This window comes from Pogona vitticeps, chromosome 2 (assembly GCF_051106095.1).
Source record: "Pogona vitticeps strain Pit_001003342236 chromosome 2, PviZW2.1, whole genome shotgun sequence".
NCBI lineage: Eukaryota > Metazoa > Chordata > Lepidosauria > Squamata > Agamidae > Pogona > Pogona vitticeps.
The window spans coordinates 15,707,556-15,735,265 of record NC_135784.1 but is presented as its reverse complement, the minus strand read 5'-3'; the positions used below and the strand labels follow the sequence as shown (position 1 = coordinate 15,735,265).

Genomic DNA, 27,710 nt, shown 5'->3' with positions numbered 1-27,710 from the left:
AAAAAGAGTTATTTTGTACATGGAAGAATACAGTACTCCTGAAATATTTCATCTTAAAGCAGAAGCATGCTGCTTACATACTTCCCCGTAGTGCATAAAGCACTCTCTGGGAGGTTTACATGTTAACTATGCAGGCTACACATGAATTACACCCCTCCCCCCAGTGAGCTGGGTACTCATTTTACCAACCTCGGAAGGATGGAAGGCTGAGATTCCACGTAACTTACATGCAACATGACAGACGTAGCTCATGAACTTTGTCACCAGCGCTCTTGTAAATAGGGTCAAAGTTCTTCGCATTCATACACTCAGTATATCTGCATAATTCAAGCGGATTGTTTGAAGACAACTCAATTCATGTCAAGTATTTACTTCCATTTCAAGGCAGTTTTCATAAAAAGTTGCAGTTAAAATCATGTAAAAACTATCCCAGTGAAGCAAACAATTCATACCCATAGAATGACAGAACTATTAGTCAGGGATATAAGGTCGTGCTTTTGTGTTGGTCTTCTCACACTCAAAAGTTCACAAAGAAGAGTGTGGATCTATTTGAGGAAGAGACGATGTCTGTGAAACTGAGGGCATTTGCATATTTGAAGCCACAGTTTAAGAAGGCCATCTCATGCAGGTTTCAAAGTTTCTCGTCTCTGTGCCTCTGTCGATGTCTGATGCGCTGGGCTCTACAACGGAAGCTTTCTCCACATTCTTGACATTTAAAAGGATTCTCACTGGAGTGAATTTGTTTGTGTCTTCCAAGATCTTTGCTCTGGCGGAAGCTCTCCCTACACTCTTCTCATTTATATGGTTTCTCCCTAGTTTGAATTATTTTAATGTCTGTTAAGGCTGATTTAGCTGTACAGGGCTTTTCTCCTGAGTGAATTTGTTGATGTCCTGTGAGGTTTGAGTATTTCCTGGACTTCCTCCCACATTATTCATGACAATAGGGATTTTCCCTTGACTGTGAGTGTTTATGTTTATGGAAATGTGAGAGCTGCCTAAAGCCTTTCCCACATTCTTCACATTTATAGGGTTTTTCTCCTGTATGAATTCGCTGATGTACTACAAGGTTTGACTTCTGGCTGAACTTTGCCTCACATTCATTGCACTGATGGGGTTTCTCTCCCATATGAATTTGCTGGTGTTCTTTAAGATCACTGCTCTGGGAGAAACATTTCCCACATTCTTTACAAGAATATGGTCTCTCCCCTGAATGCTGGCGCTGATGGACTTTAAAAGCTGAGGAAAGACTGAAACATTTTCCACATTCTTTACACTTATAGGGTTTCTCTCCTGTATGAATTCGCTGGTGTACTTGAAGATCATTGCTCTGGTAGAAACATTTCCCACATTCTTTACAAGAATATGGTTTCTCCCCTGAATGCCGGCGCTGATGTACTTTAAAAGCTGAGGAATGACTGAAACATTTCCCACATTCTTTACATGCGTAGGGTTTTTCTCCTGAATGAATTCGTCGATGTATTATAAGGTTTCCGATACAGCTGAAACTCCTCCCACATTCCTCACATTTATAGTGTTTTTCTCCTGCATGAATCCGCTGATGTACTACAAGGTTTGACTTCTGGCTGAATTTTTTCCCACATTCATTGCACTGATGGGGTTTCTCTCCCGTATGAATTCGCTGGTGTACTTGAAGATCACGGCTCCGGCAGAAACATTTCATACATTCTTTACAAGAATATGGTTTCTCCCCTGAATGCTGGCGCTGATGGACTTTAAAAGCTGAGGAATGACTGAAACATTTTCCACATTCTTTACACTTATAGGGTTTCTCTCCTGTATGAATTCGCTGGTGTACTTGAAGATCATTGCTCTGGTAGAAACATTTGCCACATTCTTTACAAGAATATGGTTTCTCCCCTGAATGCCGGCGCTGATGGACTTTAAAAGCTGAGGAATGACGGAAACATTTCCCACATTCTTTACACTCATAGGGTTTCTCTCCTGTATGAATTCGCTGATGTACTTGAAGATGGGAACTGTGTCTGAAGGCCCGTCCACATTCAGGACATTTGTATGCTTTCTCTCCCGTGTGTATACTTTGATGTCTTTTAAGTTCTGAATGTCTCTTGAAGCTCATGCCACACTCTCTGCACTTACAGACTTTCTCTTCAGAATGCATTGGTTGAGGTGCTTCAAGGTCAGAGCTGAAGCATTTGCGTTTCTCCCCTGTGTGAAATCTTGTATCTTCTGGGCTCCATCTGAAACATTCTCCATCCTCCAAACAATGACACAGATTTATCTCATTGAGACATGTTGGACATTTCACTGGACCTTTCCTCAGAGGAACGTTTTGTTGACACTCTGAGCTTTGAAGAGCACTGATGCTCCTGTTTCTTGTTTTTCCCATTTTGTCTTCAGAGGCAACACTGCTCAGATATCTCTGAGATCTGTCTATCCTCTGGTCTGCCTGATTCTGCCTCAGTGATTTGTTTCCATCCAAACAGTTCTCCTTTTCATCCTCCCCTCTTTCTGGCAATGTCCCCTGGAGTCTTACTTCCTTCTCTTTTGCCTCATCTGCTCGAAGGAGAGATTTAATAGTGAATTGAACATCTAGTGGGTTAAAGGGCTGAAAGGTGCCAGAGAAGAAAGTTTATTGCATTCCTCAACCTGTTTCGTATTCAGGAAATCTTTCTCATATTCGTTTCCTAAAATTTGTTGTTGTTGTTTAGTCGTTAAGTCGTGTCCGACTCTTCGTGACCCCATGGACCAGAGCACGCCAGGCCCTCCCATCTTCCACTGCCTCCCAGAGTTTGGTCCGGGAGGCCAGTTTTTAGGTTTAGCTAAAGACACAAGAGGTTCAGTGGCTAACAAGTGAGTGGTAATATCCTGAAAGACAGGAACAAAATTGAAAAAGATCTTGATGAGCTCAAGCATTGGGCTGAAAACAACAGAATAAAATTTCACAGGGATAAGTGCAAAGTTTTCCACCTAGGGTAAATAAACCCTACAAATGAACAGTTACGAATTGGGGGATATTTGGCTCAGTAATATTATGAGTGAGAAGGATTTTAGAATTGTTATAGATCACACGCTGAATAAGAGGGATGCCAACAACCTGGAGCCAGTTGAGAAGAGAGCAACAAGGGTGATCAGGGGACTGGAAACAAAGCCCTATATATATACCTTCTAGATTCTGAAGAGCCTGTATAAGGGGGAAAAAATAATCATTTGCATCATCCTCTTTTTGGTTGGCTCCTGCTTGTAGCTGCTTCTGTTCATCCTTAAGAGGAACCTCTCCTTCCATGGGTGTTGATCAAAGGTCGACCTTCATCTGTCACCTTTAACAACAGAGCAGAAGCCTTTTAGAGTAACCGTCGGGACACCAGCCCTAACCTCATTTATGAGTTCCATTTCCTTCGAAGGGAGAATCTAATTCACCTGTTTATAGATGGAAGTCACAATTCTACCATCTCACCCCATTAAGAGAAAATAATGATGTGGCATTTGGATTTCCTCCACTCCAACTCCCCAATTTATCCCAGAATTCCTCCCCTGGGGAATTATGGTAGTCCCAGTCTACAATTTCAAAAACCTTGCATTTTCCCTCAAGGCCTAGTCCTCAAAGGCTGCACCCGCCCGCCCCCCTTTTGGAAGGCACAATCTATATAGAACCAAAAGAGCTGTAAGATTACGCCCAGGAGGCATTGCATCACGAAATGAATGATGTAAGAAGCCCTGCTAGAGATGAAGAAAATACATGCATCTGAAGGTCTGCGTCTCTGAAACAGAAATATCAGATTCAGAAATTCTGGGAACTGGCATCCAAAAAAAATCCAAAACGGAAATCCCTAGAAGAGAACCCTCTCTCTAGCCCCACTACAAGGATATGGTACATAGAGGTCTTCATCTGGTAATATTCGCCCTTTGTAAAGTTATCTCCTCTGTTTCACCTTTTGTTCTCCCTCAGATATTTCCTCTCTCATATTTTCCTCTTATTTACCAATGTGATGCCCAACTGCACAGGAAAGCTCACAATCCAGCTACAGAGAAGCAGAAAATATGGAGGAAAGGAATCAAAAGAGGAGTCACCCAGTGGGAGAATTTCTTTCAGAAAGAAACAGATCCAAAGCCAGCCCCCATATCTGGCTAAGGTGGCGATGGTCGTCTGGAAATCTGTGTTTCCTTCGGCTGGTGACTCATTACTAACTGCAACTCTTCTCTTTTTGCTTTTATCATGCCCACATTCCCGCCTTGAAATTGAACCACCTGCTAAAGACCTTCCTGTCTTTATTCATTCATTTTCTCAGCTTCCACATGTTGTTCTTGTTTGAGGGGGTTTCAAAAATTAAAGAGCACACACTCACACAATGGCTTAAACCCTTTGGCTTAGTGCAGTAAGTTGTGCTAGAGTAGGCCAATTGAATCAGTAGGGGTTTGGTGAGTCAACTGCATAGGTTCCTTCGATTTGAGTGCTCCTAGTGTAGTATTCTAGTTGCTACTTCCTTTTACTAAAACAAGTAGCAACTCAAGTAGATCCATCTGAATCCATTGGCCCTACAGAGGAGTTGCCTCTCCCAATCCCCACTTGCTTCAACAAGCCACACAAGTGCAAACTAGGATGTTAAGCAACAGGATTTCAGCCATCCACTGGAAACTGCGATTGGCGTTTCAGTTCTGGTCACAATGTGTTTCCCAAGGTAAGTAGGCAGATACCATCCGGCATGCTATTCCTTGCCCCAGAGACGGTTCTCAGCATGTTCTGGGCTCAGTATGTTTAGCTCACTCCAGGATTTGTTGTTCTCGTAGTAGTTGTAGTTATTCTTATCTGCTTCACAATCATGGGAACACCTTGAATTAGAGACCTTCAAAAAGACTTCTAATCAATGGTGCTGTTGAGCCCTGCAAAAGCAAGACCGGGGGTTTCCTTTACGGGCTCCGTCCCTCTCTCATTTGGTCTTCCTCTTTTCCATTCAGCCTTGTCTCCTCTTTGAAGAGCTCCAGTTACTACAGTACATATAAAATATATCTTAACCTAACTGTAGCCATTTTGCTTTCTGTAACTTGCTTTGCTATAGGACTGTTTTGCTTAGGCAGGCAAGAATGAACAAGGGAGGCAGAGGGGGTGTCCGTCAAAGTTTCTTCCAATTTACGATTAAGGTATTTCTAAATGAGAAGCCCATCCTTGGGAAGGAGACTATCTTACATGGAGTAGTGAATTAGTAGGAATGTGTACCAATTATAGAAACCCCTTCCATTTCTCCACCTACTCCCAACCCCCTTGGTCTCTCTTTCATGTTAAGCCTTATAAAAAGGGGTCGTGCTTCTCTGCATGTTTTTGGTGTGTGAAGTTTGTGCCTATTTTCAGCTGAAAATAAACATTTATTGGATCTTTCTGTCTCTGCCAGTCTAAACCAGGTGCTTGCAGAGGTAGGGGCTAAGGCTTCCTCACCCCACTGAATTCTTTAATAGGGATGGGGCCCTTGAATTTCCTACACTCCAGCTCCCCAAATTATCCAAGGATTTTGGGAGTTTGGCTATGTATTTTTCTACTGGAACGGACCAATGGGTTGGATTACCTGCAAGCAAGGTCGTATAGCTCACTCACTCCAGAAGTGGAGAACATCTCAGCTGCAGCAGTTTGTGACAAAACTGTATGGCTCAAGCTCTTACTTGCATATCTCAAAGTAAATGAATCTACTCCAATTCGTGTTTTTGAAGACCATCAAAGTTGCATCAAATTTTCTTTGTCAGCAAAACAGGTGGGCACACGAAACACATTCATGTTAAGCACCACATCATTAGAGAAATACATACAGAGGGATTGTGACAGTTGGAGTGTTGTCCCTTTAAGGACATGACCGCAGATATCCTAACTAAGCCGTTAGCTAGGGATAGATTCCAACATCTCCCATGGAAATGAATCTGGTTGACTTTTCACACTAGCCCCAGCTGACCACCTTCCCCCACTTGTTTTCTTTCCCTTCCTCTTCTTCCCTCCCCTCTTTTCCTCCATCAACTCTGGGAATAGTTGGTGCCATCTGTTTTTTAAAATTATTATTAATAATAATATTTTAGGGTTATTGCTGTTGGCTTTAATATCTCTATGTTTATTTTTATTTTCTAATTTACGAGTTGTAACCCACCTAGAGTAGTGCTTTGATACTAATGAGAGCAGGATACGAATTGAATGAATGAATGAATGGAACCAGAAGGAAGATCATCTCAACCCCAAGGCTAATCTGGCAGCAAAACTCAGGTGTTCGCTTCCACTTGGTTGTGTCACCAGCTCTGTCGTGCTTCCTCTGGATCCCGGAAGGGCAATTTCACCCATGGGCCCCAGAAGGTGGGCTGCACCCCCTCCCCTCTCCCACGTTGCAAGGGCTTCTCCAGTTATTGATGGAGGGTGGATTCTCTGACCAAAGAAAAGGTAAGTCTGGAAATGGTCCCTGCTTCTGGGTCACCACGTGGAGGGGCAAAGGGCGGCATGGGGGGGAAATGGGGGTGTTGTGTCCTTTAGCGCTGCTTGTGAATCCAATCCCTCTCCAAGCTAATCCCTTAATTCCCCTCCCCAGCCAGCCCAGGTGCTGCTGCTTTGAGCTCCTTTGGAAGAAAGAGGCTTTCACTCCCTTGGTCGCCCTCCTGTTGCTTTCCTGCAAAGACAAGGAGAAAGTCAGAGCCATCCCTGAGATAATAATAATCACTCTTATTTACATGTCATCACTGTGTATATAACCTTTCTACTGATTTTTTAAAATTAATTTCAATAATGTATACATGCTAACAATTCCAGCTTGCTGTTGGACTACTCTATTTGGAACTTTGTCCTGCCAGGTGATACCAAAAATCCTTCGGAGACAACGCATAGGGAACATGTTCAGCTTCCTCTCCTGCCGTGCACAAAGGGTCCAGGACTCACTGCAGGACAGGAGTGTTCTCAGGACACAGGCTCTATAGACCTGGATCCAGCTTCTTATTGAGCCATATTCTCTGTGAGTGTAGAGCAGGGGTCCCCAAACTTTTTAACCCTGCTGGGGAAGTTGGGGCACCCCCTCTCAGTCATGCGCATGCACAAAGGAGCGCAATGCTCTCACAAGGGTGTGCATGCACTCATGTGCATGCATGGAGGAGCGGGAGTGTGCTCATGCTGGTGTGTGATTGCTTGGGCGCATGCACAAATGGTGGTGCAGCTCTCATGCAGGTTTGCTCGCTCCTGTTCATGCACAAAGGGGCTGTGCAAGGGGCATGCGTGCAAGGTGGGAGGTCTGTCTCTGCAGCCCGGTCCAACTCAGGCCACAGACTGGTATGAGCCACAGACTGGGGCTTGGGGACCTCTGGTCTGGAAAACATGATAGTTGCTTTGTAAATGTGTTTATCCAGCTCATCATCTAGGGAGCGAGTGTCGGAGATTGTGGAGCCAAGGTACTCAAAATTATAAACAACGTCCAATTCTTGTGTGGAGATGGTAATAGAGGGAGGTGAGTCTATGCCCTGGCCCATGACTTGCGTTTTCTTCAGGCTGATTGTTAATCCAAAATCTTGGCAGGCCTTAATAAAACGATTCGTAAGTTGTCTGAGCTCTTCAGCAGAGTGGGCAACAACGACTGCATCATTGGCGAAGAAGAAGTTCCCTGTGCATTTCATTTGAACTTTGATCTTCACTCTCAATCTAGAGAGATTAAAGAGCTTTCTATCTGATCTAGTCCAGACACAGAACACACATACACTTTCCTGCCAAACACAAGGGAATCTCTTGTGCTGGGCTCTCTTCCAAGTCAAGGGAGTCTTCATAAATTGCCCTTCCATGTCCTGAAAGGCTCAGTTCATCCCTCTAGATCACACAGAACCCACCCACCCATCACCAGAAGGATCTGCCCTCTGAGCCCCATCAAAGGGTCCCATGTAGACTAAATCAAGAGGAATCTCAAAGGAGGAAACCAAGGGGACCCGGAGCTCATTGAACCCATGTTAGGGGTGGGTTGGCACTGGAGGCAGAAAGTCTATCCTGATCTGTTTCTCTTGCCTTGGGGGGAGGGGCACCTCCTGCAGACCTGGGACGCCCCTCCCTCCTTCCCAGGCCTGCCCTCTGCCCCTTGGTCCTGCCTTCCCCAACCATCAGTGTCTCTTCTCCCCTTAGACCAGAGGACCCCCTCCCCAACCTTGCCCACCTCCGTCTTGCCTTCTTCCTTCCCCAAGGTCAGGGGAGTCAATAAAACTGCCTTTTGGTCATCATCATCAATTCAGAAATGCAGAGCTGGGAGGGACCCTGAGGGTCAGAGTCCAGCCCCTGTCAGGGAGGCACATTGAAAACATTTCTGAACTCTCTGTGTATGGATACATGTGCTGCCTCTCACCCACCAATGCTTGTCCGTGATTTGCTTTCCTTCACTCCAATAACTGTGACAGGATCTGTGACAACCCAGAGAGATGTCCTTCTTTACTACAGCGTGCGAGTTCCACATTCCCTCTTGGTCACCCGCACTCTGAAAACCCCCAACCAGCCACCTACACCAGCTGCTGATGCTTGGGGGCTCATAAGAATCAACAGACACCTTCATATGATTCTTTACCCCTTTCTTTTCTTCTTTCTGAATCCACTGAACACCTCATCACCATGATAGTAATAATAGTACTGTAATATTCTTAGAATCACAGCACTTGAAGAGACCCTCTGGATCCATCTAAACCCTGCCCGTGTAAAAAGCCCAGTGGGGGATTCGAACTCCCAACCTCCGGCTCCACAGCTAAGATATCTAAACTGCTGAGCTATCCAGCACTTTCCCCACTTGTTGACTGGCTGAGGAGGCCAATTCGTGAGTGACCATCCCTTCCACACTGAAAGCATCCTTCTCTTCTCTTGCTCCTTGGACTTTCGTTAAGGAATGGAAAGGCGGCCGGGAGTGGGGTGGGGTGGGGAGAAGCCAGCCAGAGGTTTAAATGCCAAGCAAATCTGCCCAGAAAGAAGGGTGGGAGGCTTTCCTTCCAAAGCACCTCCAGAGAAACCAGAAAGGGTTCATTTCCCCATCTGTTTATAGCAAGAAACGGATGTTTGGGGGGCAGCTTCACAGGCAGAAGCCAAGCTGAGAGGGATGAGAGTGAAGTCCCACGAGGTCTCCCTCTCCCCCCCCCACAAAGGTCTGCGTTTTCCCCTCTTTTTGCTTCCTCTCTCCTGCCCCATTCATTCTCCCCCCCCTTTTTTTTTCTTCTCCACCTTTTGCAAGAGAACAGGCGGGGGGGGGGAGGAACCTAGAGCTAGGAAGGTGGTAGAGGAGCTCCTCCCTTTGGCAAATATCAGGGAATGCATTTGTTCAGAGAAGATCAGGTAGAGGGGGAAATCTTATTCCTCTGATCCATTCCTCCCTTTCGTTCCTGCAGTTCATTCCCCCGTGCCCGCCTCTCTGTTCTTTCATGAAAACATCCATTAGGTGAAACGGAGAGTGGGGGCGACAGCTAGAGGTCTGATGGAAGTCTTCTCTTCAGGGGGCCTCAAACAGGCACCGGAAGCAGTGAGGGGGGGCGCGGTTGTCTCCTCCCATCTCTATGGTCCCCTCTATGTCTCGGGTCCCAATCCCACCCCTGGAGGCAGGAAAACTCCACCACCCTCCCATGGCATGGCTCCTAAAAGCAAGGCACACATGATTCTCTGTCGCTCACAAGCACACACACACAAAGAGACACAAACAGACACACAAACCTTCGCTTGAATCCTGGAGGCACTGGTGGGGGTTTTAAAAAAAAAGGAACAAGAGAGAGTCACTTGGCTTCCCTCACCGCCCACGCACTCTTTCTCCACAACCTGGGAGACTGTATTTGGAGGCTGTCGGCTATATTTACGTTCTCTTAATGCTTTGATTATGATAGAAGTAAATGTTTGACTTATTCAATTAAGGCAATTGCCTCATAAAAGATTGTTCTTACTTGAAAAACAGGCTGTTTGGTGTGTGTGTGTGTATTCAGAAGAGATTAGCCAGCCTTGTAAAAACAGGCTCGACCCCCCCTTCCCTTGTTTCCTTTCTTCATAGCTCAAGGACTCACATAGATAAGCATGGAATGCAGAGCTAACAGAAGACAAAGGGACGATTTAGGGAAAGTGAATTGTTCTGCGCATGTTTAAAATGTGTTTTCACTAATCCAATGAATTGTTGCTAACTAACTTAATGACCTTTTAAGGCCCACCCCTCTCGCCCTGAGGGGACAGCTATAAGATTGTACCAATTCCTTTGTTCTTTGAAGAAAACCCTAATCACCTCAATTAAGGTGAATGGTTTCCTTCCCGCCAACTGCAGTGGTGTTTTGTTTTTTTTGTTTTTCATGTAAATAAAATAGAACTTCAAAAGAAAACCTTCTTCCTGTCTCAGTTCTCTATTTTTAGAGCTTTCCTCCATTAGAGAACCAGATAACAATTATTTTGAAAGTCTGTGGTTTGATCCAGTGCCGCCCATGTGTCGCTTTGTAGTACGTATTAGGATGATTACTGGGGGGGGGGTAGAATAGAGAGGAGGGTCTGGGTGCGAAATCTCCATATCTCCATACCTTTACACAGGTTCTGTCTGTCACCTAATTTAAGGGATGGGGAGATGTCAGTTTCTTCCCAATTTACTTTTGAAGCTCCCTATACTGTTGCTTCTGAGCAGGAAAACTCTCTTTGTGAAATGAAGGCAGGCAGAAAAGGGCTCCAGGAGTTGATGGCCTTCTCTTCAGGAAACGTTCTTCACCAGAGGCTGGAATAAACCTCCCCATAAGTAGCCTGTGGGCTCAGAATTATCTTCCTTTTGCATCTCCATCCCCAGCATTTTCTTCTGGGGTTTCCCTGTCCGGCAGGTCTCTTTGTAAAGCGAATGACTCTGAATTGTCTCTTCCAGACCGAATCATCCTCAACTATGGTACTTTACGCTCCCCCTGGCAGCGAGACCCTCACGGTCTGCATCTCTCCCAGCTCCTGTGAGGGTGGAGTGTGAGCTCAGAGGGAAGAGAGAAGCCTCAGCAGGGCGTGGGTGGCAAGGGTGCAGGCGAGGCTCTCCCTGCTGGCGAGAAAAGTCCCAGGAAGAGGAGCCGTGCCCACCCTGGCTCCTTGACCCCACTGCACTGGGGCTTCCTCTTGGCCCACTGAGCTTGGAGGGAGAGGAAGGCCTGCTGGGATGGTCCGTGTGTTGTCATCTTTCACCGTCCAGAACAACGAGATGGCTTTCTTTCATGGCCTTGTGGCAAGAGAGAGAGAGGGAGTCCACGGAAACCAACCTTGGCCGTAGGGAGGGAGAGAGAGCCATGCGAGGTTCGTGGATGGTGATTTGTGGGCCAAATGCTTTTTTAGAAGTGGCCTCTTTAAAGGTGGTAGGGACCACTCCCTCTCTTAAAGAGGCGTTCGCAGCCTCCTGGACACAGGTGCGAACCCCCCTGGCAGATCTTCTAATTAGCCAAGGCGGGCAAGGGTCGATGGGCAAATGTCAGCTGTAGTGGACTACCACAGACACAAACTACCAAGGGTTTTCTAATACTCTCAGGTACTTGTTTGAGTGTCATATCTATGGCCTTGCTTGTTCATTTTGGTAATCGTGATACCACTCCTGAAATATCTCATATACTTGAAAACCCTTTTAGGGTTGCTGTAACTTACACAAACTTTGTTCTCCTGTAAATGGGCTCAAGATTATTCACATTCATCCACTCAGGATCCCTATTTGCAGAATTCAGGCTGATAATCTGAAGAGGCCTCATTCCACTCTGAACATTTATTTCAGTTCCAAGGAAACTTTCATACAATAATGATGTTAGAATCATATTAAAACCATCCCAGTAAAATTAAAACAATCAAAGATTAAAATAATCAAAACATCACAGAACACAAGAAAAGAAGTTGCACATATCATGTCTTCTCTCTGTAATGGTGTCCCCACCCTCAAAAGCTCATTCAGAGCATCATGCTTGTTAATCAACCACTTATTGCCGTAAAATGCCCTTAGGAATGTGAGTTTTGTGGCGCCATCGGAGAAAGCGAATTCAATGAAATTGAGGGGATTATGCCCTTTGAAGCCACCATAAGGTTTCTTCCTGAGGTACTTTCATAGGTTCACAACAGCTTCATTCCACACCAGAGCTCTCCCTGTATTATGACCCTCCATATGTTTTCTTCCCTGACTGGACATATGGATGGAGTTTAAGAAGTTCATTTCCTGCATGTGTCAAGGTTTCCCCTCTCTTTGCATCTGTTGATGTTTGATGTACTGAGCATTACAACAGAAGCTCTCTCCACATTCTTTGCACGGATAGGGATTCTCCCCAGAGACAATAATTTGTGTTCTCCAAGATCTATACTTCAACAGAAGTTTTTTGCATATTATTAACATATATCTGATTTCTCCCCAGCATGAATTTTTCGATGACTTGTAAGGGCTGAACTAGTTGTGAAGCTTCTCCCACATTCTTCCCGGTTTCTCCCCTGAATGTGAGTGTTGATGGACTTTAAAAACTGAGGAACAATTGAAACATTTCCCACATTCTTTGCATGCATATGGCTTTTCTCATGAATGAATTTGTTGATGTATTATAAGGTTTCCGATTTGGTTGAAACTCCTCCCACATTCACATTTATAGGGTTTCTCTCCTGTATGAATTCGCTGATGTACTACAAGGTTTGCCTTCTGGCTGAACTTTTTCCCACATTTATTGCACTGATGGGGTTTCTTTCCTGTATGAATTTGCTGCTGAAGGCTAAGATCACTGCTCTGGCAGAAGCATTTCTCACGTTCTTCACAAGAACATGGCTTCTTCTCAGAAGGACAGTACTGATGTACTTTAAAATTTGAGGAATAACTGAAACATTTTCCACATTCTTTGCATATATAGGGCTTTCCTCATAAGTGAATTCGTTGATGTATTATAAGATTTGCAATTTGACTGAAACTCCTCCCACATATTTTACACTCATAGGTTTTCGCTCCTGTATGAATTTGCTGGTATACTTGAAGATCACCGCTCCGGCAGAAACATTTCCCACATTCTTCACAAGAATATGGTTTCTGTCACGGATTTGGTGACAGGAAAAATGCAGAGTTATTGGAGACGGTGTATTTACTGTATATTTACAAGTATTTACAGGCAGGCATCACATCAAAATCACGAAGACCTTCTGTTCCTCTGTAAAATGAACGTTCATTAACTGCAGTTCATTAAACAGTCCCTTCATGGTTTGTAGATGCTTGGAAGCACATTCCCCAGACTGCATTAGACACTTATACAGCCTTATGGTTAGAGAGATCTTCGTGCCTGCTGTTTCTCTTAAGTAAATGTTTCTTCATCTGTCCCAGATTGCCTTGGCTGTGGTCAGTCCTTGCACATGCACTAACTGTTCGTCTTCAACTGACAAAATGAGGGTACTCAGAGCCCTCTCTTCCTCTTCTTGTTCCTCCTCAGTTAACTGTGCTGGAGGATTACTCACATATGACCATAAAGACTCTCTTCTTAACAGCATCTCTGCCTTCACTGCCCATGTTCTATAGTTTTTGTCATTCAGCCTGTTTATTGTTAATCCACCTATGCCTCCTGGGCTCAATGCCATCCTGCCTTCTCTTACAGTTCTCTGTTTCCTTTCCCCTCCTGGTCTAACAGACAAAATGTCTTCTCCCAAGTCTTCTATGTCACTGCCACTTTCTCTCTCTTCTTTCATTTACATACTTCACACACGTTACTCACCACCATCTTGACTTTAAATGGCTTGCGCAGCACACGTTGCTGGGCCCATAACATCTGTCACGGATTTGGTGAAAGGAAAAACGCAGAGTTATTGAAGGCACAAGTTCTTCTTCTTTTGCAAGACGGTTGTATTTACAGTATATTTACAAGTACTTACAGGCAGGCATCACATCAGCATGGCAGGAACTCTTTACACAAACTGACATAGTGGCTAGCAGCAAATGGTGGAGAAGGAAGAGGGTGATACACAGACAATGTTCACTTATATACATATACATGGCATCTCTAGTCCAATCAGAAGACACATGACTTCATCCTTTGCACCTGGTGTCTTCTTATTTCCAGACATTGCATCATCTCCAGAATGATTCAGCATACTCACATCTGTGCACAATGGCAGCTCGTTAATAATACATTTATTCAGGTTCAGGCCTACAAAATTTCTATATTCTAACACCCCTCCTAATTTTTATGCCTGAACAAAACACATTCTCAACTCTTTTACACATTTCTCGTGTTTCTGTGTACTTAAAGTCTTAGTCAATATGTCAGCTATATTGTCTTCTGTCTGGCAATACTCTAATTCAATCAATTTCTCTTTTATTGCCTCTCTTACATTATGATATTTAATATCGACATGTTTACTTCTATTTTTCACTCTGTTTCAGCCATGTGTATACAAGTAGTGTTGTCCTCCATCACTTTTATTGCACCATTTGTTCCAATTTTTAAATCTTTTGCTAACTGTTTGTACCATGTCAACTCAGAACACAATTCTGATGAAGCGGCAAATTCTGCTTCCGAAGTTGAAGTTGCTACGGAACTTTGTTTCCTGGATTTCCATCCAACTATATTGTTTCCAATTTTTATTACAAATCTAGTCATGGATTTTCTGTCTGACTCATCATTGGCCCAATCACTATCTACATAGGCAGTCAGTTTCAAATCTTTTGATGGCTTCAGTATCAAATTGTAGTTATATGTTCCTTTTAAGTATCTAAAAATCCTTTTTACCCCTTGCCAGTGCTTTTCACTAGGTCTGGCTACATACCTGCTTAGAATGTTCACTGAGGCTGCTATGTCTGGACGTGTCCAGTTTGCCAAATACATTAAGCTTCCTATGGCTGAATGGTACAATTCTTGGTTATTGAAATCTTTACTGTTTTCATCTTCCTTTTGAAAGTTTATTGTCATAGGATTACTCACACTTTTACATTCTCTCATGCAGTACTTTTCCAGCATTTGTTTGATTTTTAACTCTTGACTCAATTCAAGCCCTTGTTTTGTTCTCTGTATTTGTACACCTAGGTAATTTTGTATTGGTCCCAGACTTTTTAATTTAAATTCCTTTTTTAACTATTTCTCAAACAGTTCTATTTGGTTCTGACTCTTTGCCATGAAACAAATATCATCAACATATGCTAACAGTATGTTTAAATCATTCCCATTTTTCTTGGTATATAGACAAGGATCTGCCAGACTTTTGTTATATCCCAGTTTTACCAATACTTGGTGCAAACAATCATTCCAATTCTTAGCCAATTGTTGTAAACCATAAATGGCTTTGTTTAATCTATACACTAGTTCTGGCTTTGTACCTTCATATCCTGGTGCCTTTGCCATGTATAATTCCTCTTTCAGGTCTGCATTCAAATATGCAGTGGTAATATCATCGTGATGGATTATGTAGTTCTTTGTAGCAGCTAAGGCTAATGCCATTCTTACAGTTTCAGATCTCACAGTGGGGGGAATTTTTTTATCATAATGCATGTATTTCTTTTGTGTAAAGCCTTGTGCTACTAACCTTGCCTTGTACCTATAATTACCATCATTCTGTAATTTCCTTTTAAACACCCATTTGCTACCAATAACCTTATGTTCTGCAAGTAGCTTTGTTTCTGTAAACACCCTGTGTTCTTCCATGGATTTCATTTCCTCATCCAGGGCATCTAGCCATTTCCTCCTTTCAAAATCAGGAAGTTCCATTACCTCTTTGTAATTTCTGGGTTCTAGGTATACGTGACAAACTTTCACTCCACCCACTCCAAACCTTTTGGGTGGCACACCCTTGTTTGCCCTTTCAGACCTCCTAGGACCCTGTGTTTCTGGCTCTATCTCTGACTCACTAATCTCACTAATGTGTTTTTCTTCTTCATCTTCATGTTCTTCATCAGTGGACTTTGTGTCTTCTTCACGTGTTTCTGTCTGTCTAACCTGACTCCTTCTTGTGTCGTTTAATGAGAAAAATACCTGTGACTTAGCATGAACTTTATCCCAATTCTCTCCTTCATTGAAGCTAGCAGACCTGGAAATCACAATGTTTCTGTTTCCATCCACAAACCTATATGCTTTTGATCCAGGCTCATAACCTAGGAACCTCATTTTTTTTGTTTTAGCTCTGCCTTTTCTTCTTAGCTGTTTTGGCACGTGTACCCATGCAGTACAACCAAATACCTTCAGGTGCTTTAACGAAGGTTCCTTATCAAAGAGCATGAAATATGGAGTCTGATCTATGGCAGATGACCAAATTCTATTAATTAAATAATTCGAAGTTTTCAGTGCCTCCGCCCAGTACCCATGATGCATTCCTGCATCTGTTAACAGTGCATCCTTCATTTCCTGAAGCACCCCATTTCTCCTTTCAGCCACACCATTTTGAAATGGAGAATAAGGACTTGTTTTTCTGTGGCTGATCCCTGTATTCTCTAGCCACCTTTGAAAATCTGTGTTCATGAATTCTGATCCTCTATCACAGTGGTCCCCAACCTTGGGCCTCCAGATGTTCTTGGACCAACTCCCAGAAATCCTGGCCAGCAGAGGTGGTGGTGAAGGCTTCTGGGAGCTGTAGTTCAAGAACATCTGGAGGCCCAAGGTTGAGGATCACTGCTCTATCAGACTGCAATTGCGCCACCTGGTGGCCAAAGCATCGTTCAACTGATTTCACCCATTTCTTAAATGTCTGAAAAATCTCTGTTTTTGATTTTAGTGTAAAGCAGTATGAAAAACGTGTGTAATCGTCAATTATCACCAATGCATATTTTGCCCTAGTGAGGGTTGAAATGGTCCTATCAAATCAGCGTGTACTAGCTCCAAAGGTCTATTTGTCTTTCTAACACTCAGTTTTCCTTTTGGAGCCACATGCATTTTAGATTGCTTACATACCTGACAATCTAAGTAATTTTCACAATTTTTTATGTTTACACCTCTAGCAATGTTCTCCACTCTCTGCACAGTTTTAAAGTTCACATGCCCCAGTCTTCTGTGTAGTAAGTGTATGCAGTTATTATGTTGGGATTCATTCTTGTGTACCATGTGTGTGTCTCTATGTGTTCTGCCTTTTTACACATACAAATTGTCCTCTTGCTTTGTTTTTGCAACTACTCTGTTGTTTTTCTTAATTATGCATTCCCTTTTTTCAAATATCACAGAAAACCCCTGTCTGTCAAGGGCTGAGACGCTTAATAATTGACAGTCAATGCTGGGGACCAGTAAAACGTTACTTATCTGTTCCTTCAGACTGGGAACATATATTCTCCCTTCTGCTTCAACATCTGCTTTCTGTCCATTTGCCAGCGTCACACTTCTCAGCTCCGTGTTTCCTAAAAAACAAAACATTTCTGGATCATTAGTAAGATGATTTGCAGCCCCATTGTCAATTAACCAGGCTGCAGCTGTGTTCACGGCCTTGAACACCTTATCTCTTGTTTGCTTAACAAGAGAAATTCCTTTTCTGCGGCCTTCTCCGGAGCGTTTGTAAACTGCTGCTGGTGGTTCCCTTCTGTTTGAAATCATCTCTCCTTTCAAGCAGTCTCTCTGAAGATGATTTCTCGATCCACATTTATAACAGGCTTTAATCATCATGGCACGCCCACGCTGCTCTCGGTCTGTAGCTGGCGTCCTCCTTTTCACGCTGCCACCTGGAATCTATCTGCATCTCTCCCGTCAGCTCCCACGTGGCTTCCTTCAGCAGTTTGGGACCTCTCCTTCCAGTGTTCCTGCTGCTGCAAAATTCTATTTGTAATGTACTCAAGAGTCAGTTGTGTGTCAGGCAAACTTTCCAAACTTGTAATCAGCATATTAAATTCACTGGGCAGACTGCTCAAAATCATGAAGACCTTCTGTTCCTCTGTAAAATGAACATTTATTAACTGCAGTTCATTAAACAGTCCCTTCATGGTTTGTAGATGCTTGGAAGCACATTCCCCAGACTGCATTAGACACTTATGCAGCCTTCTGGTTAGAGAGATCTTCGTGCCTGCTGTTTCTCTTAAGTAAATGTTTCTTCATCTGTCCCAGATTGCCTTGGCTGTGGTCAGTCATTGCACATGCACTAACTGTTCGTCTTCAACTGACAAAATGAGGGTACTCAGAGCCCTCTCTTCCTCTTCTTGTTCCTCCTCAGTTAACTGTGCTGGAGGATTACTCACATATGACCATAAAGACTCTCTTCTTAACAGCATCTCTGCCTTCACTGCCCATGTTCTATAGTTTTTGTCATTCAGCCTGTTTATTGTTAATCCACCTATGCCTCCTGGGCTCAATGCCATCCTGCCTTCTCTTACAGTTCTCTGTTTCCTTTCCCCTCCTGGTCTAACAGACAAAATGTCTTCTCCCAAGTCTTCTATGTCACTGCCACTTTCTCTCTCTTCTTTCATTTACATACTTCACACACGTTACTCACCACCATCTTGACTTTAAATGGCTTGCGCAGCACACGTTGCTGGGCCCATAACATCTGTTACGGATTTGGTGACAGGAAAAACGCAGAGTTATTGAAGACACTTACAAGTTCTTCTTCTTTTGCAAGACAGTTGTATTTACAGTATATTTACAAGTACTTACAGGCAGGCATCACATCAGCATGGCAGGAACTCTTTACACAAACTGACATAGTGGCTAGCAGCAAATGGTGGAGAAGGAAGAGGGTGATACACAGACACTGTTCACTTATATACATATACATGGCATCTCTAGTCCAATCAGAAGACACATGACTTCATCCTTTGCACCTGGTGTCTTCTTATTTCCAGACATTGCATCATCTTCAGAGTGACTCAGCATACTCACATCTGTGCACAATGGCAGCTCGTTAATAATACATTTTTTCAGGTTCAGGCCTACAAAATTTCTATATTCTGACAGTTTCTCCCCTGAATGCTGATGTACTGTAAAAGCTGAGGAATCACTGAAACATTTCCCACATTCTTTGCATATATAGGGTTTCTCTCTTGTATGAATTTGCTGATGTACTTGAAGACGTGAACTGCATCTGAAGGCCTGTCCACATTCAGGACATTTGTATGCTTTCTCTCCTGTGTGTATACTTTGATGGCTTTCAAGTTCTGAACTTCTCTTGAAGCTCATGCCACACTTTGTGCACTTACAGACTTTCTCTTCTTTAAGGTCAGAGCTAAAGCATTTGTGTTTCTCTCCTGTGTGAAATACTGTGTCTTCTGGGCTCCATCTGAAACTTTCTCCATCCTCCAAACAGTAACACAGATTTATCTCAGTGTGACATGTTGCACATTTCTCTGGTCTTTTCCTCAGAGGGATGTTTTGCTGATACTCTGAGCTTTGAAGAGTACTGATGCTCCTGTTTGTTGTTTTTCCCATTTTATCTTCAGAGGCAACGCCACTCATTTATCTGTGAGATATGTCTCTCCTCTAGTCTGCTTGATTCTGCCTCAGTGATTCATTTCCTTCCCAGCAGCTCTCTTTTTCATCCTCCCCTCTTTCTGGCAATGTCCCCTGGAGTCTTACTTCCTTCTCTTTTCCCTCATCTGCTCAAAGGAGAGAATTCATAGTGAACTGAGGATCTAGTGAGTTTAAGGGGGAAATGGTGCCAGAGAAAAAAGTTTATTGCATTCATCAACCTGCTTTGTATTCAGAAAAACTCACATTCCTTTCCTAAAATTTGTTGTTGTTATTTAGTCGTTAAGTCATGTCCAACTCTTCGTGACCCCATGGACCAGAGCACACCAGGCCCGCCCATCTTCCACTGCCTCCCAGAGTTTGGTCTGGGAGGCCAATTTTTAGATTTAGCAAAAGACACAAGAGGTTCAGTGGCGAAGAAGTGAACGGTCATATCCTGAAAGAGAGGAACAAATTCAAAAAGATCTTGATAAGCTGAAGCATTGGGCTGAAAACAACAGAATGAAATTTCACAGGGATAAGTGCAAAGTTCTCCACCTAGGGTAAAGAAACCCCAAAAATGAACAGTTACAAAAGGGGGGGAAACTTGGCTCAGTAATATTATGAGTGAGAAGGATTTTGGAATTGTTGTAGATCATAGGCTGAATATGAACCAAGAGAGCAAGCTGGCTGCATAACAAGGCAAGTATCATCTCCAAATCCCATGAGGTACTAGTTCTCCTCTATTCAGCACTGGTTAGACCTCATCTTGAGATCCGGCTCCAGTTTCTGGACACTGTATTTTAAGAGTGATGCCAACAAGCTGGAGGCAGTTGGGAAGAGGGATATATACCTTGTAAATCTTCAAGGGCCTCTAAAAGGAGGGAAAAAAGGATCATCTGCCTCATCCTCTTTTTGCTTGGCTCCTGCTTGTAGCTGCTTCTGTTCATCCTTAACAGGAGCCTCTCCTTCCATGGGTGTTGATCAAAGGTCGACCTTCATCTGTCACCTTTAACAACAGAGCAGAAGCTTTTCAGAGTAACTGTCGGGACACCAGCCCTAAACTCAGTTATGAGTTCCTTTGCCTTCGAAGGGAGGATCTAATTCAGCTATTTATAGACGGACGCCACAATGCTACCACCTTACCTCCATTAACAGAAAATAATAAGGATGTGGCATTTGGATTTCCTGCACTCCAACTCCCCAATTTATCCCAGAATTCCTCCCCTGGGGAATTTTGGTAGTCCCAGTCTACAATTTCAGACATTTTGTATTTTCCCTCAAGGCCTAGTCTTCAGAGGCTACACTATAGATCTCCAGTTCCTGGTAGTTTTTGGAAGGCACTGTCTATATAGAACTGAAAGAGCTGTAAGATTACACCCAGGAGGCATTGCAAAAGGAAATGAATGACGTAAGAAGCCCTGCTAGAGATGAAGAAAACACATGCGTCTGAAGGTGTGAAGGAATTCTGGGAAGTGGCATCCAAAAAAATCTAAAGGGGACATCCCTAGAAGAGAACCCTCTCTCCAGCACCACCACAAGTATGTCGTACATAGAGATGGTCTCCCTCTGGCAATATTCGCCCATTGCAAAGTTATCTCCTCTGTTTCACCTTTTGTTCTCAGAAGCCCCATATTTTCCTCGTACTTACCAAGGTGACGCCCAACTGCCCAGGAAAGCTCACAATCCAGCTAGAGAGAAGCAAAAAAATATGGGGGAAAGGAATCAAAAGAGGACTCAGCCAGTGGGAGAATTTCTAGCAGCTAGAAACAGAGCAAAAGCCAGCACCCATATCTGGCTAAGGTGGTGATAGGGGTCTGGAAATCTGTGTTTCCTTCGGCTGGTGACTCATTACTAATTGTAACTCTTCTCTTTTTCCTTTTATCATGCCCACATTCCCGCCTTGAAATTGAACCACCTGCCAAGAATTACCCTAAGATTTGCAAGGAAATCTGGAGTTTGTAGTTCAAAGCAAAAGAGAGATTCAGGTATGAAGAAAATCTTTTTTCTAAGGGAAAAAACATTTGAGAAGGCTTTTTTTTCTTGATGTCTTCATTTTCATATTTTTATCAATAATATTCCTGATTTTATTCATTCATTTTCTGAGCTTCCACATGTTGACCATGTTTGATGGGATTTCAAAAATTAAAGAGCACAAACGCACACAATGGCTTAAATCTTCTGGCTTAGTGTAGTAAGTTGTGCTAGAGTAGGCCCATTGAATCAGTAGGGTTTTGGTGAGTCAACTGCATAAGTTCCATTGATTCAAGTGGTCCTACTCTAGTACTCTAGTTGTTAATTCCTCTGCTGAAACAAGTAGCAACTCAAGTAAATCCATCTGAATCCATTGGCCCTACAGAGGAGTTGACTCTCCCGATCCCCACTTGCTTGAACAAGCCCCACTAGTGCAACATATGATGTGAAGCAACAGGATTTTAGCCATCCACTGGAAATTACGATTGACATTTCAGTTCTCATCACAGTTTGTTTCCCAAGGTAAGTAGACGAATACCAGCCAGCATGCTATGCCTTGCCCCAGAGAAGGTTTTCAGCATGTTCTGGTCTCAGTATGTTTAGCTCACTCCAGGATTTCTTGTTCTTGTAATAGTTGTCATTATTGTTCTCTGCTTCACGCTCATGGCAACACGTAGAGACCTTCAAAAAGGCTTCTAAGAGACCTAAAAAAGCAAGACCGGTGGTTCCTTCCTTCCTTCCTTCCTTCCTTCCTTCCTTCCTTCCTTCCTTCCTTCCTTCATTTATTTATTTATTTATTTATTTATTTATTTATGGACTTATATACCGCCCCATAGCGCTACAAGCATTCTCCGGGCGGTGTACAATTTAATTATACAGGCTACACATTGCCCCCCCCAGCAAGCTGGGTACTCATTTTACTGACCTCGGAAGGATAGAAGGCTGAGTCAACCTTGAGCCGGCTACCTGGGATTTGAACCCCAGGTCGTGAGCACAGTTTTAGCTGCAGTACAGCATTTTAACCACTGTGCCACAAGGCTCTTTATGGGATCCATCCCTCCGTCATTTGGTCTTCCTCTTTCCCAGTTAGCCTTGTCTCCTCTTTGAAAGGGTCCAGTTAATCCAGTACATATAAAATATATCTTAGCCTAACCGTATCAATTTTGCTTTCTGTAACTTGCTTTGCTATATGAATGTTTTGCTTAGGCAGGCAAGAATGAAAAAGGGAGGCAGGGGGAGTTACCGTCAGAGTTTCTTCCAATTTACGATTAAGGTATTTCTAAATGAGAAGTCTGTCCTTGGGTAGGAGAGTATCTGACATGGAGAAGTGAATTAGCAGGAATGTGTAGCAATTATACAAACCCCTTGTATTTCTCCCCCTCCTCCCAACCCCCTTGGTCCCTCTTTCATGTTATGCCTTATAAAAATGTATACATTTGTATCGGGGGGGCGCTTCTTCTCTGCATGTTTTCGGCGTGTGAAGTTTATGTTTATTTTCAGCTCAAAATAAATATTTATTGGATCTCTCTGTCTCTGGCTGATGGATTAATGTGTTAGAGACTGGCAAAAAAACCAGGAATTGGTCCTGTGGACTCTTGACCTTCAAATCTATTTATTAATTAGGTGAACCCACCTGTCAAGAGAAGCCTCTCTTTCTCTGGGTCCTGATGAGAGTTGGACCTCATTTAGCACCTGCAATAGTTGAGTAGAATCCAACAGTTGGGACTCCAGGACTCACCTTGGTGAACCAGTCCCATTGCTTGGAATCCTAGAATCCTAGAAAAGTGAAGTTGGAAGGGGCCTTCAAGGCCATCCAGTCCAACCCGCTGCTCAAGGCAGGAGTCCAATGAAAGCATATCTGCCAGGTAATTATCTAAGGGTCAGTCTAAACCAGGTGCTTGCAGAGGTAGGGACTAAGGCTTCCTCATCCCACTGAATTGTTTAATAGGGATGGGGCACTTGAATTTTTTACACTCCAGCTCCCCAAATTATCCAAGAATATTCCTGGCAGAATTTTGGGAGTTCGGCTGTGCATTTTTCTATGGGAACAGACCAATGAGTTGGATTAGCTGCAAGCAAGGTTGCATAGTTTACTCACTCCAGACGTGGAGTACATCTCAGCTGCAGCAGCTTGTGACTAGACCATATGGCTCAAGCGGTTACTTGAGATGTTAGATGTAGATGTTAAACAACATGGGGGACAGTATCGAGCCCTGAGGAACACCATGACACAAATACCATGGGAGAGAGCAACTGTCCCCCAGCACCACTCTCTGGACATGGTCAACCAGGAAGGAGCGGAACCACCGTAAAGCGGTGCCCCCAACTCCCAACCCAGCCAGCCTATCCAAAAGGACACCATGGTCGGTGGTGTCGAAAGCCTCTGAAAGGTCCAGGAGTATCAACAGGGTCAAACTCCCCCTGTCTTTCTCCCGGCAAACGTCATTGTACAGGGCGGCCAAGGCAGTCTCCATACCAAAACTCGGCCTGAAACACAATTGAGATGGATCCAGAAAATCCGTTTCATCCAGAATCACCTAGAGTTGCTCGGCCACAACCCTCTCCAACACCTTGCCCAAATAAGGGAGGTTCACTACTGGTCAGTAATTAACCACTAGCCTTGGGTCCAGGTTAGACTTTTTTAGGAGTGGTTCAATTACTGCCTCTTTCAAGGTGGTAGGGACCACTCCCTCTCTCAAAGAGGCGTTCATGGCCTTCTGGAACCAGGTGCGAATCCCCCTGGAGGATATTCAAATTAGCCAACATGGGCAAGTGTCGATGGGCAAATGTCAGCTATGGTCAATTACCACAGACTCAAACTACTAAGAGTTTTCTAATACTCTCAGGTACTTGTTTGAGTGTCATTCCTATGGCCTTGCTTGCTCTCTTCTTCAATAGTTCATTTTGATAATCGTGATACCACTCCTTAAAAATCTCATATACTTGAAAACCCTTTTAACTTACACAAAATTTGTTCTCCTGTAAATAGGCTCAAGATTATTCACTCAGGATCCCTATTTGAATAATTCAGGCTGATAATCTGAAGAGGCCTCATTCCAGTCTGAACATTTATTTCAGTTCCAAGGCAACTTTCATAAAGTAATGAAGTTAGAATCATGTTAAAACCATCCCAGTAAAATTAAAACAATCCAAGATTAAAACAATCAAAACATCACAAAACACAAGGAAGGAAGTTGCATAAATCATGTCTTCTTTCTCTAACGGCGTTCCCACCTTCAAAAGCTCATTCAGAGCATCATGCTTGTTAATCATCCATTTATTGCTGTAAAATGCCCTTAGGAATGTGAGTTTTCTGGCGCCGTCAGAGAAAGCAAATTCAATGAAGCTGAGGGGATTATGCCCTTTGAAGCCACCATAAGGTTTCTTTCTGAGATACATTCATAGGTTCACAACAGCTTCATTCCACACCAGAGCTCTCCCTGTATTATGACCCTCCGTATGTTTTCTTCCCTGACTGGACATATGGATGGAGTTTAAGAGGTTCATTTCCTGCACGTTTCAAAGTTTCCCCTCTCTGTGCATCTGTTGATGTTTGAGGTACTGAGCATTACAACAGAAGCTCTCTCCACATTCTTTGCACGGATAGGGATTCTCCCCAGAGACAATAATTTGTGTTCTCCAAGATCTATACTTCAACAGAAGTTTTTCAAATATTATTAACGTTTATCTGATTTCTCCCCAGCATGAATTTTTCGATGCCTTTTAAGGGCTGTACTAGTTGTGAAGCTTCTCCCACATTCTTCGCAATGATAGGGTTTTTCTTGTGAGTGAGTTCGTTGATGTACTACAAGATTTGCAATGCGGCTGAACTTTTTCCCACATTCTTTACACTCATAGGGTTTCTCTCCTGTATGAATTCTCTGGTGTACTTGAAGATCACTGCTTTGGCAGAAACATTTCCCACATTCTTTACAAGAATATGGTTTCTCCCCTGAATGCCGGCGCTGATGTACTTTAAAAGCTGAGGAATGACTGAAACATTTCCCACATTCTTTACAAGAATATGGTTTCTCCCCTGAATGCCGGCGCTGATGTACTTTAAAAGCTGAGGAATGACTGAAACATTTCCCACATTCTTTACACACATAGGTTTTCTCTCCTGTATGAATTCGCTGATGTACTTGAAGACGTGAACTGCGTATGAAGGCCTGTCCACATTCATTACATTTGTATGCTTTCTGTCCTGTGTGTATTCTTTGATGGCTTTCAAGTTCTGAACTTCTCTTGAAGCTCATGCCACACTCTATGCACCTAAAGACTTTCTCTTCAGAATGCATTGGTTGAGGTGCTTCAAGGTCAGAGCTAAAGCATTTGTTTTTCTCCCCTGTGTCAAATCTTGTATCTTCTGTGCTCCATCTGAAACTTTCTACATACTCCCAACAGTGACACAGATTTATCTCGGCGTGACATGTTGGACATTTCACTGGACTTTTCCTCAGAGGGATGTTTTGTTGATACTCTGAGCTTTGAAGAGCACTGATGCTCCTGTTTGTGGTTTTTCCCATTTCGTCTTCAGAGGCAACACCGCTCAGATATCTGTGAGATATGTCTCTCCTCTGGTCTGCCTGATTCTGCCTCAGGGATTCATTTCCTTCCCAACAGTTCTCATTTTCATCCTCCCGTCTTTCTGGCAATGTCCCCTGGAGTCTTACTTCCTCCTCTTTTGCCCCATCTGCTCGAAGGAGAGAATTAACAGTGAACTGAGGATCTAGTGGGTTTAAGGGGGAAAATGTGCCAGAGAAGAAAGTTTATTGCATTCATCAAAAACCTGCTTTGTATTCAGCAAATCTTTCTCATATTCCTCTCCTAAAATTTGTTGTTGGTGTTTAGTCGTTAAGTCGTGTCTGACTCGTTGTGACCCCATGGACCAGAGAACGAGAGGCCAGGCCCTCCCGTCTTCGACTGCCTCCCAGAGTTTGTTCCAGGAGTCCAGTTTTTAGGTTTAGCTAAAGACACAAGAGGTTCACTGGCTAACAAGTGAGTGGTAATACCCTGAAAGACAGGAACAAAATTCAAAAAGATCTTGATAAGCTCAAGCATTGGGCTGAAAAGAACAGAATGAACTTTCACAGGGATAAGTGCAAAGTTCTTCACCTAGGGTAAATAAATCCTGCAAATGAACAGTTTCAAAATGGGGGATACATAGCTCAGGAATATTATGAGTGAAAAGGAGTTTGGAATTCTTGTAGATGTCACACTGAACAAGAGGGATGCCAACAAGCTGGAGCCAGTTGGGAAGAGAGCAACAAGCATGATCAGGGGATATATACCTTGTAAATCATCCTCAAGGGCCTCTAAAAGGAGAATAAAAGCTTCATCTGCACCATCCTCTTTTTGGTTGGCTCCTGCTTGTAGCTGCTTCTGTTCATCCTTAAGAGGTGCCTCTCCTTCCATGGGTGTTGATCAAAGGTCGACCTTCATTTGTCACCTTTAACAACAGAGCAGAAGCTTTTTAGAGTAACAGTCGGGACACCAGCCCTAACCTCAGTCATGAGTTCCATTGCCTTCGAAGGGAGAATCTAATTCACCTGTTTATAGATGAAGTCATAATGCTACCACCTTACCCAATTAAGAGAAAATAATAAGGATGTGGCATTTGGATATCCTGTACTCCAACACCCCAAATTATCCTAGAATTCCTCCTCTGGAGGAATTTTTGGTAGTCCCAGTCTACAATTGCAGACACCTTGCATTTTCCCTCAAGGCCTAGTCTTCAGAGGCTGCACTAGAGATCTCCAGTTCCTGCCCCCCCCAAATCCCAGGGCACTGTAGTTTTTGGAAGGCACTGTCTATATAGAAGCGAAAGAATTTTCCTGGTAGAATTTTGGGAGTTCCGTTCCACAAACTCAGACTTTCAGACAGCTGTCTATCCTTCCCTTGGGGCAGGGCCTAGCCTTTCAAGGCTGCCGTCTAGGTCTCCTGTTTCTGCCCCACTCATTGCTGGGCCTTGTAGTTTTTGAGAGGCACTCTCTCTAGAATCAAAAGAGCTACGAGACTACAACATCCAGGATGCATTGAGACAGGAAATAAAGAGTTAGGAACACAACCTAAGTGGCCCTGAAAGAGATGAGGGAAATATACATGTCCGAAAGGATGGGTCTCTGGTCTGGAACTGCGGAATGCTGAGACGTGGAGTCCAAAAAATCCGAAGGACGAATCCCTCAGAAGATAATTCTTAGCTCCGGCTTTTAGAGACAGAATGTTTATCAGTCATCTGGCCAGGATTCCACAGAATTCTGGCCAGATTGAAGCCAGACAGTTTCTCCCTTTCTGCCTTTATTCCCCTATTTTTAAGCAAGTGGTCCCCAAGCTTGGGCCTACAGATGTTCTTGGACTACAACTCCCAGAAGCCTATACCACCACCTCTTCTGGCCAGGATTTCTCGGAGCTGAAGTCCAAGAACATCTGGAGGCCCAAGGTTGAAGACCACTGGCTTA

At 43.5% G+C, this 27,710-nt stretch overlaps 3 protein-coding genes and 1 pseudogene across 7 annotated transcripts in view; 1 reads left to right on the top strand and 3 right to left on the bottom strand.

Moving 5' to 3' along the window:
- LOC140703934 (uncharacterized) overlaps positions 1-27,710 on the top strand; it is a 103,099-nt gene that overhangs the window by 63,246 nt on the left and 12,143 nt on the right. The gene's annotated exons all lie outside the window — the stretch shown is intronic.
- Positions 355-6,615, bottom strand: LOC110071418 (uncharacterized). The gene is made up of 3 exons (XM_072988019.2): positions 3,962-6,615; positions 3,145-3,299; positions 355-2,535 (listed from the first exon to the last, which is right to left on the bottom strand). The coding sequence occupies exons 2-3, from the start codon at positions 3,263-3,265 to the stop codon at positions 929-931; spliced, it is 1,728 nt and encodes a 575-aa protein (XP_072844120.2). The 5' UTR covers positions 3,266-3,299; positions 3,962-6,615; the 3' UTR covers positions 355-928.
- LOC144586933 (uncharacterized) lies at positions 11,669-19,011 on the bottom strand (annotated as a pseudogene).
- LOC110071485 (uncharacterized) lies at positions 18,412-26,698 on the bottom strand. 2 transcript variants are annotated; one of them, XR_013542540.1, is made up of 2 exons: positions 26,544-26,631; positions 18,412-19,427 (listed from the first exon to the last, which is right to left on the bottom strand). XR_013542540.1 is itself a non-coding variant. In XM_072988064.2 (2 exons), exons 1-2 carry the CDS (start codon positions 26,665-26,667, stop codon positions 24,930-24,932), a joined length of 1,140 nt encoding a protein of 379 aa, XP_072844165.2. In that variant the 5' UTR covers positions 26,668-26,698; the 3' UTR covers positions 24,307-24,929. The 2 variants fall into 2 exon arrangements, 1 of the variants encoding a protein (XP_072844165.2); XM_072988064.2 differs by lacking the exon at positions 18,412-19,427 and adding an exon at positions 24,307-25,945 and having other exon boundaries at positions 26,544-26,698.